Source organism: Hydra vulgaris, chromosome 01, assembly GCF_038396675.1.
Source record: "Hydra vulgaris chromosome 01, alternate assembly HydraT2T_AEP".
Lineage (NCBI taxonomy): Eukaryota > Metazoa > Cnidaria > Hydrozoa > Anthoathecata > Hydridae > Hydra > Hydra vulgaris.
The window spans coordinates 48,127,501-48,152,250 of NC_088920.1; the positions used below are offsets into that span (position 1 = coordinate 48,127,501).

The 24,750-nt window shown below is 25.9% G+C and overlaps 1 protein-coding gene across 3 annotated transcripts in view; it reads right to left on the bottom strand.

The window, feature by feature from the left end:
- Nucleotides 1-24,750, bottom strand: part of LOC100205627 (putative uncharacterized protein DDB_G0291812) — a 71,665-nt gene that overhangs the window by 19,642 nt on the left and 27,273 nt on the right. For 2 of the 3 annotated variants that reach the window (XM_065788424.1, XM_065788425.1), the window contains 9 exons: nucleotides 14,675-16,691; nucleotides 14,425-14,523; nucleotides 14,228-14,333; nucleotides 7,640-7,728; nucleotides 7,434-7,524; nucleotides 7,107-7,239; nucleotides 5,166-5,189; nucleotides 4,968-5,054; nucleotides 222-340 (listed from right to left, as the gene is read on the bottom strand). In XM_065788424.1, coding sequence (XP_065644496.1) covers nucleotides 222-340; nucleotides 4,968-5,054; nucleotides 5,166-5,189; nucleotides 7,107-7,239; nucleotides 7,434-7,524; nucleotides 7,640-7,728; nucleotides 14,228-14,333; nucleotides 14,425-14,523; nucleotides 14,675-16,691 — 2,765 coding nt within the window. The remainder of the gene's footprint in view (nucleotides 1-221; nucleotides 341-4,967; nucleotides 5,055-5,165; nucleotides 5,190-7,106; nucleotides 7,240-7,433; nucleotides 7,525-7,639; nucleotides 7,729-14,227; nucleotides 14,334-14,424; nucleotides 14,524-14,674; nucleotides 16,692-24,750) is intronic. The other variant, XR_010635887.1, reaches the window with a different exon arrangement.

Here is a 24,750-nt window from a genome sequence, read left to right on the forward strand (position 1 = left end):
AGCCTTAGTCAATGTAGTGGCACTACATTGACTAATGGTTGTGTGTGCCACAATGTAGTGGCACACACAAGTTTATTACACTCTATTTAGTCAGTCAATGTATGTACTTAAGCCCTAACTGCCCTCTATTTCAGTTCACAACTAAGTATTATGCCACACAAGGTCTATGTAACTTTATGTTAAATAGAAACTTTTCAATTGTTTTCAAAAGTTCAAGTTACCTTTCTGCCCCCACTGAACAAATAACATCCATCATTTGTAAACTGCACCTGTGTTATTCCACCTTTATGACCATGCATTACACATATGTTTTCATCTGTATTGCAATCATATAAGCCAACTAAAAAACAAATTTATTATTTTTCTTCTTTATCTAAAAAACTGTCTGGATTAAAACTCAAATTTTAAAAATCAAATTGTGTACAATATATTATAACAGTGCTTATTTAAATCTACAAAATTTTATATATATATATATATATATATATATATATATATATATATATATATATATATATATATATATATAATTTTTTTCCGCCATTTCCGCAAAATTTTTGAAGGTTGCGATTTGATTTCTGATGCAGTTTGATGAGTACATAAAGAAAATTATATGTATTTTTGTTTAAAATTTTATTTACTATCTCCTCCAGTCTATTGAAATTTTTAGACTTTTCTCGTAATTTCCTTGTTTTAGCAAAAAAGTATTGTTTACATTAGTATCTTACTTAACTTATTTGAGATTTAATAAATATTACTTAAAATATAACATAAAATACTCACATGATAAATGCTACATGTTAAAAATCTTATAATAAAACATGTCTATTAAAGGGTTACCAAATGTATTATGGAAGGTTTTGATCACGCAAGATTTTAATTCATATCTCTAGGAATATTGTTAACATGAAAGGATTTTTTAATTAAACATTGCATTTACTATCGTCTAGAATTTGGAAAAACATGTGATGTCTCAAATAAGATCAAAAAAGGTTTTTTTGATAGAAAAAACCATCGAAAAGCTACCTTAGAATAACCTGCCAACAAAAGGAGAAGTTCTAGGATATCTTCATTATAGAAAGTTCTACGATATCTCCATTATAATCTTGTACTTTGCCTTTTTAGTCCACAGCTTGATTCAAATCTTTTTTTCTGCAAACAGTATGTCACATTTTACAGTTTTTGTTGTGTTTGTTGGTGTTTTTTATACTTTTTATAAAATATATATATATTTTTTTTTGGTCTTTAAAAGCTATTTTTCCATGTATGGCTCCTGAGACAGACTTACAAGCAATCAGAGATATGGAAAATTATAAAATTAAAAGACCTGATATTACCCAAGCATGCATTGATGTGATGAAATGACATCCTTGGTACCATAACCAGAGAACAGTTATTTTCTCCATAGCTGATGAGGAACTATTGCCTGAAGTTAGAGAGAGTGTTGCTAAAAAACTGTTCAGTTCTGAAAAATCTTGAGTGGTGTCAAGTTAGTTGTAAAAAATGGGGTAAATATAGCTCTTACAGAAGATTTGAGGGCTGGGTTTATAAACTATATGTAGTAAATGATCCTGCCGAAAAAGTGCTAAAACTTATTCAAGACTACTCAAAAGTGTGCGTTAATAAAGCATTAAAGCCAGATATTCTTCTGTCAAAAGCAGAGCATAGAGCAAAACATTCAGTTTGTGCCAAAGAAAAACTGATTAACTTTTGAAACTACATTTTAACTAATCTAACTAAATATATAACTAAAGTATAATATTAAATACTGATTGATTGTTTTTGAATTTATACTTTAAGCAAAATTAACTGTTTGTTTTACTTTTAATAAAAAAAAGCAATTGAAAGAAAAGAAATTGGTAGATTTTCTAACTATTTCTATAAATAAAATTACTGTAACATATTGATGGAACAATAAAACTTGGGTGTTTCCTGAAAATTATGGGTAATTGCAAAAATTGTTTAAAATAAATGTGTAAACTAAGTTAGTATTATGTAAAATAAGGAAATTACAAAAAAAGTCTAAAAATTTCAATAGACTGAAGGAGGTAGTATATAAAACTTTAAATAAAAATATATATAGTTTTCTCTATGTACTCATCAAAACGCACCAGAAATCAAATGACCACCTTCGAAAATCAAAATTTTTGCAGAAACGGCTGAGGTTAAAATATATATAGTTATATATATATGTTACGCACAGATCATGAAATCACGCATTTCACAAACTGTGCAATTTTTTGCTCATTTTGTGAAATGGTTAGCGCTGTTGCGCAGATTGTGAAATGATAAACTTTTATTGTTGTTTTTAATACATACTCAGCGTAATAAATATTATTTATAACAAATATATGTTTTTTAAATTAATAGACTACCTGCCCAACCCAAACCTCAGTTGGTGCGCATACACTCCCTGACATGTTCTACCTAGATAGTCAGTCGATTTATGTAAACTCACTGCGTGTTCTCCGTAGATAGTCAGTCAATACATGTACACTCCACTGCGCAATTTCCTATTTAAGTCGATATCAATATATATTATACATAGTATAATTTAATATTAAAAAAAACCCTATAAATTCAACAGTTGACAATCTGTGCAACAGCACTTTCCATTTCACAAAAGATGCAAAAAATTACGCATTTCATGAAATGCGCCATTTTACAATCTGTGCGTAAAATATACATATATATATATATACATATATATATCCAGGGATTACAGCAGCTTTTTTAGATGTTTGAAAAAACAACTTTCAGAGATGAGGCAAACTTCAAACTTGGGTATATTTATGCCTAAAGAGAATGTTTTGCAAAAATGGCTTTGCATTGAAATTGGAGCTTAAAAACAACAAAAACCCAAGAACTTGTGATACTGTAAATCCAATTTACTGAGTTTCATATCATTACTATTTTATACTAATTTAAAATGAAAATAAAATGTGAAGGTATTATCAGGGAGGATATTGATTGTTAGACATCAAAGTCACTTTTCACGCTTCTGATGTTAAAGTCATTCCTCACATAAACTCTTCTACAGCTCAGACAGCTTGTCCAGACAAGTTAACTGACTCAGTCTTGCAAAAACTTTTTATTACTCTCAAAACTATTTAACAATCTTATTTTCTAACTGATCTCGTTATCCTACCTGCTGAAAAATGGCATCTGTGATTCTAATTTTCAAAAACTTAGGATCTTTGCAGTAATTAAGCAATACAAAAGTAAGGTTCTATTATGTATTAGATGGAAAAAGTGAAACAAAGGCAAATGTTTTGACATATCAAAGGCTTTTGATAAAGTCTAGCATGCTAGCCTTCACTGTGTGTTTGCTTTATATGATTTATTTGGTTTACTGTAAGTTTGCTTTATTTGTTGTTCCTAAAAATGTTTTTAAAATCATTAAGCCTTTTTATTCTAACTGCAGTATTTAAGTTGTCCTTGATGGAAAACACTTCCTTTCATTTCCGGTATATTTAAGGCACTACAAGGTTACATGCTTGGTTATGTACTTTTCTTCATCTATATTAATGATCTTCATTTAAATCTTATCTTGAAATTGGCTTTTTTGCTGTGGAAATAACTATATACTTATCACCTTTTGATCATTTAAAACAATATCACCTTAATTTTGATTTATAGCATTTATTTGCTGTTTTATAAAGTTTTTTATTTATTAAATAGTGTTAAAACTTTTCTCGGACTATACACCCAACTGGCCGAAGTGGTTAGCTCACTACGTTTCTGATGTGCACTGCCATGGTTCAAATCCTTGAGCTTGCACTTTTTTTTAAAAATAATCTTAATGTTGTTTTAATATTTTTTTAATAAAAATATTAAAACAACATAAATACAACAATAAAACATTTTTGAAGTTCTCACATTTATATAAGATATATAAAGATATTATACTGTATAACAAACAAAAGGGAGAGAATTTTTAAAAAAGCTTAAAATTTCTAAAAATATCAAAACATTGGGAGAAATTTCTTGCGAATATGTCAGATACTTATGTGCTCAGGTAATTAGTTCTAATAAGCTGCAGATAGTCTTAAAAAAATTATGGTCTTAATAAAGAAAAAAATTAATAAGCCTGTCCTGCTATTTCAAAGGGTGCTGCTGTGGAGGCAAAAAAAAAAGAAAAAAAAACCTGTAGTAAGCAAAAACTTTAAAATTTTATTTTAACAACTAAGTCTTTTATGCTATATTTATTTTTTTGTTATAAATATGTATTTATATATATTTAATATATGATATATACTTATATATATAAATATGTATAGCCAGATTGAAAAAATTGAAAATCCATTTTTTTAATGGGCAGATTTAAACCTCGTAAAATAACACTGATGACAGCGTACTAAACCACTGAACTACCTAAGAGATGAATGTAAGAGAAAAACAAACAATTTTATAAATCTTTTATAAGCTCTACATGTGTGAAAAAATAACGCATGTTAATTTTTTTAAATGAATTATTTTTCTGTAGCTGACTAAATATTGAAGTAAATAAGAAACAAATATAGAAATGGTTGGTTTGGTGAAGACACATATTTTACAAGTCCGAACAGCTAGGATACATATATCAGAAAAAGTATAGAAAGGGTCAGTGTGGAATAGATTTACAAAAACCCATATTTTTACGGATTCGGTTAGTTAGTACTAATTAAGAGTGTGATTCTTTATAAAAAACACAACAGTTAATGTGTTTTATTGCTTAGTTAACAAACACCAACTTTAATTGAGTTTATATAGTAATTAGAATATTATTTTGATTTAAGTTGTATTAATTATTATTATATTAATATTATATAATAATTTTATTAATATATCAATATAATATAATTGATATTAATTATATATTAATGTATTTAATATTACTTTGATTGTAAGTTGGGATGTTTTATGCATGCTTTAGCGTGATAAATAGTTTTGAATAAAAAAACTGATAAATCATAATTAAAAACTACCTGTCTTTGAAAATGAACCAAGTGCATAACATCCATTATACTGTTTAGGGAAACTTATACAAGATATGATTCCATGTTGCATGCAAGCTACATAATTTTTTTTTTTTTTAATTTTTACAATTTTAAACTTAAAGAATTTAATACTATTATTCTATAAAACTAAAATCAAATAAAGGAAAAAACAAAACAAAAACTTACTTTTTTTTCTTGAACCTTTTTTCCCTATAAATTACATTGAAATGAAAATATATTTAAGACATAAAAAAGACATAAAAAGACATAAAGAAAAAGATAATATAAAAAAATACTCAATGTAATTTATTAATAGAAAAAATATTTTTTCTTTTGCCTTGCCTTAATTAAAAATTTAGTTCAATTTATGTTATACAGGACTGTAGAGGTGCCTTAGTTGTGGTGAATGGAACTTTATCAAGCAGGGGGAAAACTCTGATATAAAGCCCCCTAAATTAAATGTGGATTGCTTGGTATACCTGAAATAGTAATCATTCTAGTGATAGTATCACCAAAAAAGAAACTCTGTCCTAATCTGCAAACAGGTCAATGCCAGAAAGAGTATCCGGTTATAAAAAAATTACTTTAGCTTTTCCATAATGATGTATTTAAATAAGAAAATGTCATTATAGAAAAGTGTCTAAACCACACAAGTATGAATCCAAACCACACAAGTATGAAGCCAAACCACACAAGTATGAAGCCAATCCATGCAAGTGTGAAACCAAAGATTTTAAAATAAAAAAAACTTTTTTTTTTAATTTTTTTTTTTTATTATGATAAACTGCCTGCCCCAACCAAACCCTCAGTTGATGTAGCGGACCTTATTGTAGCAGCTGGCTATAAGATAGTTGATGTAGAAACACTCTGCGCATGTTTTACAGTAAAAAAATAAAAAAAATAAAAATATTCAGTATGTTTTTATTTAAAAAAACAATAAAAAAAAACATTTAGTATGTAATTAAAAACATTCAAAATTATATATATATTTTGAATTATATATATAATTTTGAATATATATATATATATATATATATATATATATATATATATATATATATATATGTGTATATATGTGTATATATATGTATATATATGTATATGTATATATATATATATATATATATATATATATATATATATATATATATATATATATATATATATATATATATATATATATATATAAAAGCACACTTTTTTACATCAAGAGATTAAAATGATATTAGGAAATAGGGTCCTCACATATGGATCGAGTATAGTATATATTGTTGTAATAACTTATCATTTAACTATTAAACATAATAAAAAAGCTGCAACATATCAAAATTGGTGCAACAAAAATGAACATGAAAACTACTTTTTAAATTATTTTTTGAAAAAACTTTGTGAAGACCAAGTATAACTCTTCTCTAAATCTCATCTAGCACTTGTTTTTGATTATTTTATTTACTCTTAGTTTAAATCTTATTTAAATCTTTTTTTTTTTTAATCAAAGGCAAAATAAATTCCATTGAAATAAAATACAGTGATCAAGACAAAACATTAGGACTTTGACTGTATAAGCTGTGCAGTCCATATCTTGTTAAAACTACAATCCTGTTGATGAAATTATCTCTAATGAAGTGTGTTAGTTAATTGGGTCTTTATAAATGTGACACAAGCCTGTTCCAGTACTAATACTCCAAAAACTAAAACTATCACCACCACTATGCAAATTGCATACATTAAAGTAAATACTATAGTAAATCTGCTTTATCATGGTATATTTTGGTATATCATGGTTTATTTTGGTATATCATGGTATATTTTGGGTTACGCTTCAAAAAAACTAATTAATAACTGAACTAAAAGTTCAAGTATAAAAGCTAACTAACAATAGAACCAAAAATTCAATTATAAAAGCTAACTAACAATAGAACCAAAAGTTCAATTATTAAAAGTATCTAACAATTGAATCAAAAGTTTTTCAAGCAAAAAGTTTTTTTTATCTTGGTCATATTTTTATGATGCTTTGATGTGATGTTATAAAATATGAAAATTTAATGTTTAAAACTATTTAATCAAAAACAATTTTAAGACGCCAATTTTTTTTTAAACAATGCATGCTTTATACAAGTTACATACCTACAGTACTCATTTCAATACAATCTCTACCAGGTCTTGATGATTCAAATATACGTATCTTGTTGTTAAACCCCGCATATATTTTGCTACCATCTGCATTAAAAGAGACACTTAAAGCACTGGTTAATTCATCCTAAACATAAATTGTGGTTTAAATCAAAAACTTATTTTGGAAATTCTTTCCCCATTGATATCCTATATAAAATACCTTTCTGTATATTACAATTCCACTCACTCTCTATTATAAAACTACCCCCCCCCCCCAAAAAAAAAAAGTATATGAATCTAAAAAATTCCCTAAAACAATAAAATGTATATGTATCTTACCATTTGATCAAAAGCACGATAGGAACATCTAACTTCACCAGTAACAGCGTCCCATAGATGAACAGGATGATCACGACTACTGCCTAAAAATCTAAGCGCATAATATAAAAAAATATAAAATATAAATATTAAAAATTCTATCATATTAAAATTTAACTTATTTTGTAATCTAAGATATGTTGTAATATTTATTCAAATGTACGCACAAACAAGAATGTGGATTAGCAAAATTCATAAAGGGGTACCAATCTGTAGAATACACTGTTTCACCTCCAATGATACGGACAATAGGTTTCTAAAAGTAAAAATCTTTTTGACCAACAATAACAATGAATTGCTTAAAGTAAAAATCTTAATGACAAATAAAATCCTTTGTGAACAAAGTATATAAAAAACCATATCATAATCATATTACTGAAACTATATAATTGAAAAGCTGAATCTTTTTATTTCATATTTTAAGAACACATGAAGAACATTAGTTAAATCAGTGATTCTAAAACTTTTTATTTTATCTTTTAAGAAGACATAAGAAACATTTGTTCAAACTGTTATATAAAGTTTCAAAAATGAATTTATTTAAAGTTGATAAAAAGTTTATAAAATCACAACTAAAGGCTAAAATTAGTAAAAATTCTAGCTATGCTAGTAAAAATTCATTTATTTCTTTTAGATTTAAAAGCATCATATTTATATTTCCTTTTATCATTGTTGATAATTGTTTGCTTGTTGATGAATTATATGTTTATAACTATGCTATTAATAAATGATATAGCATTATCAAAATGTTGATAGCAAATGAAATTCTTTCCTCTTTTTTTTAAAATTTTGCAGCAACATTTGAAAGCCTTTTTTGAAGTTATGCCATTTAATGTATTTAAAAATAAATTTTCTTGAGAAAATCTTGTTTAACAAAGCTATGTGACTTTTTAGAGAGTAAAAATAAGGATTCGATGCATAAGTATAACTTTTTAATAGCTTGATTATTAAAAAATTATCTTTTTGCAATTATTCATAATGCTTTATGTTCAGCACAAATGTTTTTTAGATTTTTTATAAAAAATACAAAAATATAGATCACCACTGTTATCAACTAAATCTATCTCTCGAAAATTATTTTCAATATTTTTGGTATAAAATAGCTTGATTTCATTCTTGTTCTTAGTTACTATTACTAGATTACTCCTAGTAGATAGATTACTTATTAGTAGATTAAAAAGATTCTAGTTAGATTAATCCAAGTAACCTTTTTAAAAGGGTTTCATTTTGTATTTTAATTGTATTTTTGAATACCATTAAAGTATCTAGACTGAAGATTCAGATAAACCAACAAATAACATAAACTTACCTGTCTATGCTTTAAAAATGCCTAAAGGGTTACTTTGAGGTTGTTCAAAAATTGTCACAAAATTTATGACCAATTTGTTAAGATACAGTTATGAGCCTGATCAAGCATATTATCATTTGATGTGATATACTTGATAGGAGCATAACTATATCTTAACATATAGTTATTATTATTATCTTGTTAACTTGTTGTCTTGTTATCTTGTTATTATTATTTGTTTAATAATATACTTAATGAGGGTCATAATTATGATCCTTAACAATGACAGTTAACATCAATAATAGTTAATAACAACTACAGTTAACAACAATGACATTTAACAACAACTAATGTTAATGAAAATAACAGTTAACAATAATGACTTTTAATGAAAATAACTGTTTATGACTGTATTAATTTTTTTAATGAATTCACTCCCAACATAAATAGTAGTTACTTTATGTTAAGAGGCATTATGTTAAGAGTTTAAAAAAAAAATTAAATAGCAAAAAAGCAGTTGACAAAAAATTGCATTATTGGAGTCAGGAAAACATAAACACAGGAGAAAATTCCTATATGTTCTATGAAAAAAATGATGCATAAAAGTACTTTAAGCATAAAGAAACATTTTCGATAAAATCATGTAAGGTACATTAAAATGATGTACTTAGAGCGAAGTCATTCAAGTCTTTGGTTGATGGAACAAGTAATGATAGATCACTTGAGCAGCACCATGGTAGTGTTTGTAAAAAAGAGAACAAGGTTGCCAGCTTATAACAATTTAAAAGAGACTCAAGCAACTTTGGACCTAAAGTCAAAAGAGAGGACCTCATTAGAAGAACTAGCCCAAACATAACAAAAATATTCTATACAAATAAGAGACTTATATAGTTATAAAATGGAACCAGAAGTAAGAAAATGGCAAGAACAATAGAGACAACCTTTGCAGTTTCTAACTATGCATGGGTTGTATATATTTAGTTCCCATGAAAGGTTAGCAGAGAAGAATACTCTAAGAAGATGTAAAGTACATGCATCAGAGTGCTGTTATTCAATAAGACTAAGAGTGTTGTGTTTCATTAATACAAAAATGTAAACAATATTGAGATTATTATTGGCAGTAAACAACTGAGTTTTGTTCAGATAAAAATTCACCAACAACTGAAAGCTGCATACTTGCAGATACAGAAAAGAAATAATCTTTTAACTGGCTGCTCATTATAAGTAATCGAGAAATGAAGTGATCATCATATGAAGCCAATTTATAAAGAAGAACAGTATGCAAGACGTTATTGAAAACCTTTGATATGTCAAAAGCAATAGTTTTAGATTAATACACAATTGCTTCCATTTAATACACAATAACTTCCATTTATAAGCAATTGCTTCCATCTAATACACAATAACTTCCATTCAATAAGCAATTGCTTCCATCTAATACACAATAACTTCCATTTAATAAACAATTGCTTCCATCTAATACACAATAAAACCTTTTTATTACAATGGTTAACAAGATAATTAAAATCTGCATTGATTGTCAAAGAGTAAGTTGATAGACTTAAGATATAAAAAGTTTTTTAGGTAAAGATTCAAAGGCTAACAATATTAAAAAAGATTAAGTTGTTTATAAAATCCAACATCTATACTAAAAAAAAAAAATTCTTAAAATTTAAGCTTTATAGAAACAAATTCAGCTGTGTTTGTTAAAATTTAGTAAAAAGCACATTTTATAACGCATTTTAACAACACTCTAAACAAAATTTAAAATACTTGGAAGGGAATAAAAGAAATTATTAACATGAGAATAAATTTTTATGACTTTTTTTATACAATACATTTGCCAAACTTTAATTGAATTAATCACACTGCTGTATTTAATACATTCAATAAGTTTTTAAATACTGTTCAAGACAAACAACTTAGCAAAGCCACATAAGTACACACATAAACATAAATACCCCCATGTGTCTTTAATCACTTTCTCCACATTCAAAATGCTAAACTGTTTTATATTAATCCTGTGACTGAAGATGAAATATCTAGTCTCATTACAAATACATTGAGAAAAGTTTTGTTCCTAAAAGCATAACTACATTTCTTCTTAAACTCTTTGTATTTTATAAATAATACATTTAATGTTTTTTGCTTTTATATATATATATATATATATATATATATATATATATATATATATATATATATATATATATCGTTACATATATTAATATTATTTTTATTATCATATTACTATTATTACTATTATCATTAATATAATTATAATAATTATTAATATTATTAAAATTATGATTACTATCATCTTATAATTATTATAATCATCTTATATAATAATGCTATACTAAACTTACTATGATAATAATAATTATTAATATTATTATTATTATCATTATTACTATTATTATTAGCATCTTTTACAATAATGCTGAACTTAATAGTAGTGCCCACTCAGGTATGTTTGACACAGAAATCAAGGCACGCATTAAAGACATGTTAATGAAGTCTTTCAGCACGCTTTTTTTTATAAAAAAAAACACGAAAGAAAATGCAGCTATAACTAACTTATGTAAATTAAAAATTTTTAAACATAAAAGTTTATTTTAAATTTTACGATTTTACTTTTGACTTAAAAATTGCATTGCACCAATATGTCCTTAATTTTGATTTATAGCATTTAATTTGTCTAAATTATAAAGTTATGAAAATAAATAATTTTAAGATTTATAAACCGTCTTTTGCTTAGTAAATAGTGGTTAAAAGCATAGACATACATAGTATACCTTGACATACATAGTATACCTTGTTGCATAGACATACATAGTATACCTTGTTGACCTATTTGGTCAGCTTGCTATGCTACTGCTGATAGAGTGGTTCACCATGTATTATGGGGGTTCAAATCTTTTTACTTATACATTAAATTTTTTTTTTTAATATTGCCAATTTTTTAAAATACAAAATAAAACAGTTCTATAAATCTATAGATTTACATACATATTATATCTATATCTATAAATAAAATTTCTCTTTTTACCTGCCCAATAAAAGGATTTTTAAAAACATATAATCATAGAAAAAAATTTGTTGTGTTTTTAAAAAATCTAATTCACTTCTCCAAGGCTGAGAGAGCCACTATGGTCAAGGAGGCTACTTCATTGTAGTTACAACCATCTCTCAACTCTTCAACTACAAAACATGATTCTTAACAAGACTCATGTTTTATAGTTGAAGACTCAGAATTTGCAGTTGTAGACTCAGAATTTCTTGCTTATGAAGTGCACTACCACATTTGGTATCATATCTATCATAGATTATCTCAATCATTTTTATCATAGATTTCCTACCTATGATAAAGATACTTATGTTAATAATATGTTATGTTAATAAACTGTTAGGTTTAAGAAACAAAAATAAATTTAGCCATTTTAAATTTAATTAATATAAATTTAGTTTTTTTATTAAAAGCTTAAAATTTTACAATATGAAGTTATAAAGCATTGAACATTTTTAACTCAAAGCATAGATTTTAAAGATTTTTCATTTTTACCACTTACTAAAAATTTTTGATATAAAGTGACTATATATAAAATAAAAAAACTATATGTATATAAATTTTTTTGATATAAAGCAAGAATATGTATATAAAATGGTTGGCATCAAGCAGACCAACCATGACCTGTACTACAGAGCTAATTATTATTATTACTGCTATTATTGTTATTATTAATACTATTATTATTGTTGTACTTTTTGTTGCTACTATTATTATTGTTATTTCTATTTTCAACATATGAAATATTTGAAAGTTGTATTAAGAATTTTGTATTTGTACTTGAAATGATCAAACATTATTTCAGAATATATTTAATTTGATTAGACAATCAAAATTAAAGCCATTCCAAGAGTTTAAAAAAATTAGAGTCATAGGTGCTATTTTTTAGCAGGCAGGTAAAGCAAATTCAGTTAAACACTTGTTGCAAATGTTGCAAATTCAGTTAAACACTTGTTGCAAATGTTGCAAATTCAGTTAAACACTTGTTGCAAATGTTGCAAATTCAGTTAAACACTTGTTGCAAATGTTGCAAATTCAGTTAAACACTTGTTGCAAATGTTGCAAATTCAGTTAAACACTTGTTGCAATTGTTGCAAATTCAGTTAAACACTTGTTGCAAATGTTGCAAATTCAGTTAAACACTTGTTGCAAATGTTGCAAATTCAGTTAAACACTTGTTGCAAATGTTGCAAATTCAGTTAAACACTTGTTGCAAATGTTGCAAATTCAGTTAAACACTTGTTGCAAATGTTGCAAATTCAGTTAAACACTTGTTGCAAATGGTGTAGAGAGTAAAGATGATTCTGGAGAACGCTTTTAAAAGACAGTGCAAGAATTGAATTAAGTGATCATAAATTGCAATAATTGAAAACATTTCTTAAATTTTTAACTTTACATTTTTAGACTACTAATTTTTATATTTTATATTGTTCTTTTATATTAATCTTATTTAACTATGTCTTACAAATTAACTAAATACTGTCATTAGAATGCTTATAACTCTCAAAGGATGACATTTACTTTGACAAACAGAAAATGTAGACATTTATAAAAACTTATTAAAATATTTAAAAATATTTATTGTTACGATTATTTTTACTTTTAATTAATCAAATAATTAAGAATATTTAAATATTTAAAGTTATAGTTTCCCCATAATAAAAAAGTTAAGTGTTTTTATTGGTTAATTTTAAAATTAAAACACATATATATAGACCATATATCATTTTTATTTTTTATGATATGTGCATTAACTGATGTTTAAACAACAATCATTAATTATGAATTTTTACAAATTATAATAAATAAATCATTTATAATCAATAAATCAATCATTTATCTATAATCAAATTATAAATTTATATAATCATAAATTATAAATTCATGACTACAAAAGTAATAAATTGTTTTTTTTCCATTTATCAAAATTAGCAAAACCTATTAAATAAACTCATTATTCCAAATCATGGCCAAAGATCACACTTTTTTTTATCTATAGAGTCTCATTCAAACTTATGTTTAAAACATGCATACAAAATTTAAGCCATAAATAAACAATAATAAGGAACAACAATATTTTAGATAACAAATTAAAAATTTTTTTTATGGTTGAGGAGAATTAACAATAAAATGCAATCAGCAAAACTTTACCAAAAATCCTTTACTCGAACTTTACCCAAAATTTCCCCTAAGCCAAAAATATATTATGTTATAAAATACTCAATAATGTAGTAATTTGATATATTAAAAACTTATTGACATTTTTATTGAAAAATCCTTTTATAGGTAAAGAATGATTTTATCAAATTGATGTAAAAAAGCTTTGTTAAATAATGGCTTATAAACATTTTTTTAAAAAGAAACAAAATATCTAATTATTTAAAAAAAAAATGTTACCATGTCTATGTGGTTCAAATTATGCTCCATGATGTCATCTGGAAGTTTAAACACACGAAGCAAATTATCATTACTGTTTGTTAAAATTAATTGACCATCAGGTGACCTGTCATCCAAAAAAAATTTATAAACTTTATTCAACTAAAAAATTGACTCAAATTTGTTATACAAACTTAAGATAAAAGGTTACAAATTACCAAGAGGATCCCCGAAGAAAATTGTCTTGAGATGAACCAAACTCATTTTTAGAACAGGCTACCTGTGTAAGCTCCTTTTTAAAATTATAACTGATGAAACTGAAAAAAAATTTTTTTAATGTTTTTCATAAATTTACTTTAATTTCTTTATCAGAACTACATAAATTAAAAAAATTATAATTTTTCAAATATAAATTATTCCTTTTAATACTTAAAAAAAAAAAGAAAAAACTGAAGAAATTTTTTTTACTTTTCATATGAAGATTTGTAACTAAAATTGCTTGCTGTATTAACTAATATACTGCTTTCAGGTTTAGATTCCAAAAAAACAATATCAACAATATTTTGGGTGTACTCTTTATTGATTGGTTCATTTATTTGAGTTAACTCTTTGGTCTTTGGTTCATTATATTGCAAACAAATTTTACTTATTACCTCATTTTTGTAAAGATATTCTTGAGCTATTGGTTCATTATATTGTGAACATTCATCAATTAATTCATTTTTGCATTCTTTATTTGTTAGTTTATTTATTTCAGTAGTAACTTTTGATACTTCTTCTGCATTTTCTTTTGATTTTGCAGAATCAAATTTATTAAGAAAAATCGCTGTGTTTCTTAGTAGAACTTGTTTTTTTTTTCCTGTTGTTGTTTTAATGTTTTTAAAATTTTTTTTTTTATTATTATTTGTTAAAATAAATCTAGATTTGGTAACACTTTGATCATAATTGATTGAATCAGAACTAAATATATCTAAACTATTATTAGTTGAGAATTGGCAACTAGACTTTACAATACTTTGCTCAACAACCGTAGGAGTAGATTGCTCATCATTTGAGTGAGAAGATTTATTAATATTTTGTAATGAATAATTGACAAGAATATTTTTATTATCAACATTCAATGAACCATGTAAGCTGGCCATTTTATCTCCTGAAAATTCTACCATGTTATCTCCAAAAAGTTGATATTGATTGTTTGAAACTTGATCTTTAAGAAAATGATCCTCATGTTTTATATTTAAAATGTTTGTTGTGGTATCGATAACATCAGGTAACATATCACCTTTAGTGACATCTTCCGAACTTAATTGGTTGTCGCAGTAAGATGTTGATATGTCCACTTCAGTTTTTATTCTATCATTATCACTGTTAAAATTTTTGTCATTATTTAAAATGGTTTCTTGATTTGTTTTGTAGTCATAACTAGAACTTTTACTTAAAGTATTATGATCATTTGTGAAATTTAAAGATGAAACGAAATCTAGATTAGAGTTGCTTAGTAAATGTTTGGTAGAGTTACTATTTACAGTTTCAGGTAAAGTTTCCAAAAACTCATTTGAAATATTGAGAATATTGTTTTGAAAACCAAGATGTGAAGGTGATTCGCAAGTGTCAAGACTGTCATTGAAGTTTTCTTTATTATCAAAGTATTCCATGTTTCTATTGGATGTGTTTTGAATAATATTTTGCCCATCAACATTGGAGACACCACATTGGTTAGTATTCCCATCACATAGCATTCTACCGCCTAGAGTAGACTCAGGCAATTCAAAAGATTTGAAATCAGAAATTCCAGTGTAGTTTTCTAAGCCATCTAACTTACTATGAATTAACTTTGATACATCAGGATTTATTTCAGAATTAAACTTTTGTTTTTTAAACAGAATTTCCTGTTGAGCTTCAAAGACAATACATTTTTTAAATGAGGTCTTATGTGAAAAGCTTTTAAAATGATCTGCATTTTGAGTTATCAAAACTTCATTATTTTTTAAAGAATTTAAACTTTCTGAATCTTCATCGGATATTAATTCAATAGTGTCTGAATCGTCTGACAACACAACAATCTCTAAATTAAAATTCTTTGATGTTAAAGTATTACAAGATGTATCGCTTGTGGGAGATTCAACTTTAATAAAATCAGATATATTGCCAGTTTGGTTTAAAATAGCAGTTTTCGATTGAAATGAAATGTTGTTTAGACTTTTATTGTGCTTTAAAGTTTGTTTTCTTTTCATCCTTGATTGAACTGGTAAATTATGATTTAAAAAAATCTCTTGTGTAATACCATCTGGACAGTGTATAATTTCTCCAGTGGATTCATCAATTAAAGAAACAGAATTGTAAACTGAAAACTGAGAAGTATTGTCAGAAATACTCTGATCAAAAACTTCTTGAACAGGAATCATTGATACATTATCAATACCAGGACTACTTGGTGTTAGCAGTTGATTTGTAAAACACATGCTATGTTGAGACTGCTTTTTACCTAGAATTGCACATTTTAATTTTACATTTGATTTTAAATTATTTGTAGTTACTAAAATAAATTATAAAAAAAACAAAGTTAATTTCACGATCCTTGAAAAGTTAATTTCACAAGTTTTCTTTTCCTTTTGAAAATTAGTAAATAGTCATAATAATTTAATGTGGAACTTAATACTTTATCAGTGAGTGTTTTGAATTTTTTAACAAAGGTTTTTCTCATTTAGCCTTATATTATATCCTTTTATATTTTTAACCTTGCATTAAGTAACCTTGATCTGCACATATCTGCTTAATTGGAAATAAGATTTAAACCTGTTTTTAATTATAATTAAAAATTACACTAGATAATAGTTTGATGCAATCATGTCTACCTAAAAATCTAAATATACCCTAAAACTATCCTACCTATCCAATTTGTTAAAAATATAAACTTTATGATTTAATTTTTTTACACAAAATTTAAACTTTTTTTTTTAAATATCTTTTTTAATAGAAAACTGAAATAACTGATAAACTGAACAAATATGTCAAGTAAAAAATTATTTCAATCTTTGTCTGTTAAAATGTGTTGTATTAAACAAACTTCTTTGTAAATAATGTATCATTTGTAAATAATGTATTTTAACTGTCTGTTTTGTACTAAGTGTCAATAAGTACTAGTAGAATCAGTGATGTTTTTTGAGTAGAAGTAAGTTTGTTGAGTTTAATGTTGTATAATGTTATATAAGTTTGTAACTTTGTTTTTAATTGACTAATTGATTTGATTCAGTATTATTAATTAGATAAAAATAATGATAAAGGAAACATTGGTTAGCTTTTTTAAAGTTTAGATTTTCTATTGTCTGTTTATATTTAAACAAACAATAATTAATTTAAAACATTTAAGAATTCAAGAACATTTTTTGTTTTTATCTGAATTTGTTTATTTGTATTATAAATTTTTATTAAATGTTTTCATCAAAATAACAATAAAGAAAGCGTTAAAATAAATAAAGAGCATTGATTTGTTTTTAAAAGATTAATTTACTTATTAAACTTAATGTTTGTTTATATTTAAAGAGGAAAACATATTTTTTTAAATAAAATTAAAGATTTATAAAAACGTTTTTATCTGCATTTAATTTTTTTGGTTTCATGGGCAAAACTATAAGATTAAATTATTTAGAAAATTGTCTTTCAATTTGTAGGAATGTATACTAAAATTTGCAGAAGTGTTCTCAAGAGCTGTCATCTATACTTTCAAAACTAGTTAACAAGTGCTTATCTGAGTCTTGTTTTCCAGCCTGCTGGAAGCTGCATCTGTTATCCCTAATCTGGAGAGTGTTTTTGAGTTATTCAAAAATTCTGGAGAACAACCTGACTCTTCTAACTACTGTCCATCTTCTTTCTGTCATAAGTAAAGTCTCTGAGATTTTAATTGACAAATACTTAATCTCTCATCTTAAATCTAAAAACTTACATTCTGATCATTAATATGGATTTCAATTTTCTTGTTCTACTCTTGATTTGTTAATGGTAATAACTGATAGGTTTTACCGTGCATTAAAGCGTGTACACAAAATAAATGTGAAAGTAGAAAAATAACTAAAAAAAAGTACTCCTCAATTTTTATTTCGAACCAAGTAATAATTTTAATACAGTAATATAAGAAGATCAAACATTAAAAAAAAAAAAATTAATTATTCCTGTGGGAATCTAATAAAATTTTGCGCTTTTGCTTTAGTGGTACCCATAAGCTTGCACATAGAATAAAAATCAAAACTATTTGATGCTTTTTTAAATGATATTTTAATATCTTTAATGTTTCTGCAAAGCTTTTTTTTTTTCATTTTTCTTTTAATAATAGCCCAATACTTTTCAATAACTCTCAATTCTGGGCAGTTTGGAGGATTTTCTGTTTTAGGCACAAATTTCACATAATTCTTTTTATATCATTCCATAGCTAGTTTACAATAATGAATTGAAGCTAAATCAGGTCAGAACACAGGTCTGTTATTGTGTGATTTAATGAGAGGTAAAAGGTGTTTTTGTAAACATTCTTTAACATATTTGACCAGAAAGTGTGGACTAAGAAATATTAGGTGCTGATTTTTTGCCACAACTGCAAATAGTTTGCCAAATCAAAGCTTTTTTAGTGAACTTGTCATGTTTTGTGTATTTAAATTTCTGCTTTTCCTCTATATTTGGCAATATAATAAACAACACCAGGAATTTGTTGATGATCGTACTTGATATTAGTTTCATCGTCTTCAATAATACAGAAATTTGTAGAAATAAAATTTCATACAACTTTCTGCCGCAGGTTCTTGCACTTTTTTGTTGAGTTTCAGAATGGTAGGGCACTTTTTGTGCTTTGAAAGAATGAAAACCTTGTTTGTTTCTAATAAAAGACATGGCGTGCTTATTCTTTCACATTTATTTCGTGTACACGCTTTAGATAGATGTGGAGAGGTTAAGGCTATCTTGACATTTCTAAAGCCTTTGATAAAGTTTGGCATGCTGGTCTTCTCCAGAAGCTCTCTTCTTACGATGTATTATATCTTTAAAATTACTGAATCTTTCCTTACTAATTGTAGTATAAAAGTTTTCTTCAATGGACAGCACTCTTCTCCTTATATTTTGTAACTTCAGGGCTCTATCCTTAGTCATATACTGTTTTTAATTTACATAAACAATTTTCCAGAATTTCTCACATCTAAGGTGGCCTAGTTGGCTGATAATACTACCATTTATTCTTGTTTTGATAAAAAGTCAACACCCTCTGATTACTTGGAGGGGGCATTTGAGCTTGAAAAACATTTCACTTCTGCTACAACATGGGGCTCTTGATGGTTGGTGAACTTTAACTCAGTTAAAACTTAACTTTTTCAAAGAGATGTTATTGCAAAAGTTTAGATCTTCCTATATTTATGAATGATAATGTACTCAATGAGTCATCTACCCTTCGCCTTTTAGAATTAACTCTTACTTCCAACCTTTCTTAGAAACCATATACCAAACTGATTGCAAAATTAGCATCTACTAAGGTTGCATCTCTTTATTGTGCTCGCCACTTTCTTACTCTGGATTCTATTCTTTGTCTCTATAAATCTCATACCCGCCCTTGTATGGAATACTGTTGCATATTTAGAGCAGATCTTTGAATGATGCCATTTCTCATTTAGACATTATACTATAATTATATATATCATTAGACATATTGTAAACTTAGTCGGACCTGCTCTTGCAACCAACCTTCAACCATTGTCACATCATTGTAATGTTGCTTATTTTTCTCTTTTCTATAAATACTATAATGGGTGCTGCTCTAAAGAGCTAGCATCTCTTGTGCCATCTACTAAAATTCATTCTCATGTTATTCGTCATTCAATTAAGTCTCATTGTTTTATTGTGACTGTTCTTAAATGCTCAAAAAATTCTTACTTGTTTTTTTTTTATTCTTCCTTGAAACATCAGTTCCTTGGAATTCACTCCCTTCATCTTGTTTTCTTGATTCATACAATTTGCAACCTTTCAAGTTGTCTGTTAATCGTTATCTTGCTTTATAAACATCATCTTTTCTCTTCCAGTAACTTCTAACTCTAATAGTGATTGCTTGCAGCATTGTTGGAAGTAAAGATGTTTAAAAAATAAAAAATTTTAACAATGAATACAATGAATATACCAAACATAAGTATTTAAAATACTATGTTTTATATTATTTTAATATATTATGTTTTTTATTATTTTATTAATATTTTGATAGATTTAGTTTATATATAATAACATTTTCTAAAGTAAATTTATCTTAGTAAGTGTAGAGTTAGTAAGTAAGTTACTTAGTAAGTAAGTGTTTCTCAAGTAAGCTGTGTCTTTTTTTTAACACACTAGATAATGAATTTACTCTGAATTTATATTCTTTTACATTCTACAACTTTTATAAATTATCTAAGTATTTTTAATACTATTGTTTTGTAATTAGTTTCCTTAATTGATTTGTTCTTACCCATTAGCATTAAATTATTGATTTATTCAAAGTGGGTATATTTTTTTGTGTTGTCTATGTAACTGTGATATTTTGGGCTGTTGTTTGTTCAATATTTTTAACTGTAGCTTTTCTCTGCATTCATTGTGAACAAGTCTAAATTCAAAGTTTTTATACGCAACAATGTATAGTAAACAACAATATATAGTAAACAATAGATAATTATATAGAGTAAGCTATAGATAATTATATAGAGTAAACCATTTATAACTATGTAGAGTAAACCAAATATAAATATATTATATAAATATAAGTAAGCCAAATATAAATATAGTTAACTGTATAAAAGTATACTTATATAAACTTTTATTTTGCATTTAATTATTTTGCTAAAAGCTCCTTTTGATTTTAAATCTTGATTACTTTTAAATAAAATAACTCTTATCACCTGTTGATTAAATCTAAGGGGGCAGGAGGTCTTCATGAGAGAGTCAAAAATTTGTGTAGCCTTAAATTTCAAAAAACATCAGGTGAAAGGAATTCCAATTGTCAACTATGTTAGAGATACTTATGTTATTAACATGTTTACATAATCGATTAGGTAATTCTGCGCATGTAAAATTGTAATAAAACAGTAAATTTGTTTTTCTAAAGAAGGAAGATGTTACATTCAAACTTTTTCTGTTGAAATAAATAAATCAGGTGAGGGCATAAATATGCAAAAAACTATGCATATTAATCCCCCAGTTTATTGTTAGAAGTTTACGATAAGAGGTTTCAAAGCATGGAACATTAATTGTTAACCTATAACCAAGATTATTAAATGAGTTATTTTTCTACTGTTCACTAAAAAGTATTAAAGAGACCAAATAAAGAATAAATATAGAAGAGGTCGAAGTGGAACAGACCATGACTCATATTATATGGATCCATATAGCAAGTAAATCTGAATGCTCTTAAAACATTTTTTTTTAAACTGATTTAGTTTTAGGTTTCCTTAAAAAGAATTTTATTTCACAAAATATAAACAATAAATAAAATATTTTAAATTAAAAAAAGTATTGAAAAAATATTGTTGACAATTAGGAAGAACCTAACTATTATTTTTTTATAACTCTATTTTCCCCAAAACACAAACTTTGACAGGTTGTTAACTTCATAGAAATATTTTCTCTTTTTATGGAATTTAATTAGTAAATCCCATAAAAAAAGCTGGATGCGCTTACTTTATTTTTTATTTTTTGTGTTTTATATTTAAAAACTTGCAATTCAACATTTTTTAAACAATGTAAAACTTTACATTTTATTTTTTCATATTAAATGAAAAAAACAATCTATAAGTAGTTAAATAACATGACGTGTTTCACTTGAAAACCTTTATATTTTACTTATATACTTGTATACTTTACTTAAATAACTATGATCTGTAATATCCAATAATTAATAGCACCAAATATTAAATATTCAAAAAGCATCACATAACTATTCAAAAATTATTGATATCGATTAATGATTGAACAAATATCACTCAGTAATATTGAATAACTGTGAATAATTAGTAAGACTGGGAATAATGAGTAAGACTGTGAATAATTAGTAAGACTGTGAATAATTAGTAAGACTGGGAATAATGAGTAAGACTGTGAATAATTAGTAAGACTGTGAATAATTAGTAAGGCTGTGAATAATTAGTAAGACTGGGAATAATTAGTAAGCCTAACAACACTAACCATAAAAGTATTATTAAATAATTAAACAATTAAAAATAATAATGAACAACGCTTTAAAATTTTACATCAAAAATCACATTACAAAAACCATTTGCCATTCACTGTATTATAATCCTACTTGTTCAAAAATTATAAAAAGAAACATTTTAAGGGTAAAAACCTTTTCCACTAATTTAAATTGATACAATAGTTTTAACAACCTGATTAGTTGATTTTATACCAATTGAATTTTTTTGGTTGAAAATAAAAATAATAGAAAAATACAGAACCAGAAGCCCTGGAATCTATCATTTTTGAATCTGGAGTCCATGGTTACAATAATACACAAGTTCTTTAGGCTCAAAGAGTCCTTTGGTATTATCCCAACAAAAATTAAAAGTATTTAAAAATGTTATTGCAAATACAGAGCTTAGTAAATTTTTTTTCTTTTTTAAATTTTGTATTATCTTGTACTCAAAATATGGAGCATTCTATGGTTACTGATGTAACGCTTGCAAATTTCATACTTAAATCTAAATGCTTTTCATTTATATTAGATCATCATAATAAAAGCTAAAATGTGGTTATTTATGGGTAATATTGGTGTATATTAAAATTTTTTAGACTATTTGTCTTTACCATCAAGTAACTCATTGCTGACATAACACTATGATTTGCTATTTTTTGATTATAAACATTTGACTTTAAATTTCTCTAATAGTAAAAAAAACAAAAAACAATTAAAAAATACTGTAAGTTAATGATTTATTTATGTAAATGATTTGTTGTACATATAAGCTATATAAATGCATTAGTTCCCTTTGCAAAAGATTTTATTATAAAGATCATTGCTTACTGATGTTATGTTACTGACATAATGCTCTAAACTCAGAGAGTCATAGTTGTTTAATATGCTACTTTAGTATATTTCATTTTATTCTTTGATAACATTTAATATTAATAAAATTGGAAAATAATTATATTTTTATTTTTTTATAATTTTTTTTAAAAAACAAGTATTTAATTTTATGAACTATAGTTCATAAAAATATAGTGTTGCATGATGATGGTGTTGCATGTAGGTGCCAAAATGAAAATGCGTTAAAATGTCAAGATTTTTCTTTTTTGATTTGAAACTAAAATTCTAATCAAAAAAGTTAGCATAGGGATGTGATAACTGTATTTTTAAAATTAGCTATAAACTTGCTTGGTTCGTTTTCTGTCTGTTGAATTTGACTTTGAGACTAAAAGCCATAAAGTGTTGTCCCATTGACCAGAAATAACCAAACAATGTAAAAAAGAAATATAGATTCTTATTTTTTATATTCCCTCTCCACGCTGTTTACCATAAAATAGTATATTGTTTGAAATTATAATAGTATATTATAATGGATTATAACTAAAAAACGGTAATAACTTTGAAGGGGCATAACTCCATTGGTTCATGAGATAAAAATATAATTTAAAAAAGAAAAAAATAGTATTTTAGGTGGGCAATTTATTTGTATAATAATTTTTTTTTCAATTGAACCATTACGTCTTACATAGTCTAATTGGCGCCGAGTTGACTCAGAAAGGCACTGTACAAAAGATTATTCTATTTTAGAAAGGCAATACTTTATTCTGTTGCACAATTTTTCGAGATTATCAGCTTTCCAATTATTCTCATACACAATTCCTTTGAGAATACTCCAAAAATCATCAATTAGACAACATTCAGGCAATTTGCAGGGCTATCTTCTCTTTTGACAAAAATAATCTTTTTCTCATTCATGTTTTGTACAGATTTTGCATAATAAGACAATGCCAGATCAGGTCAAAATACGTATTTGTCATCAGAACAATGCTTTTTGATAAATAGAATTAGTTCTTGAAACAATCATTTATGTAGACTTCTTGGTTGACTGCAAAGCCACTTTCTCTGAATATTGGCAAAGATATTCCTTTATTGGAAAAGCAAATCCAAACAAGTAATTTCTTTTCATATTTTGCAGCGAGGTTGAATTTGACAATTGTTGGTGTTTGAGAAACATCACTTGAATAATAAATATCATTTCCATTAATCGAAGAGTGGTTAAATGAGAAATACAACTCGTTGCCAAATTCGATACAGCCGACCGCACAACATACGGACTGTCTTTATTTGGTCACAAGTTCTTATTGGAATCTTCTTCTTCTTCTATGGCCTGATTAAGAACTTTGTTTTGCTAATATATACTTGGGTGCACTTAAATTTCTGAGCTGCTTGTGTTTGCGATATGCCGCATTTGTGGTCAAACATTGTTTTAAGCCTTTCGATGTTTCTTTTTGTGATTCTTTTAGCAATCCTACCACATCCAAGGACTCTTTGGTACCCAGAATTATTTTCAGCATGTCGAATAATGGTA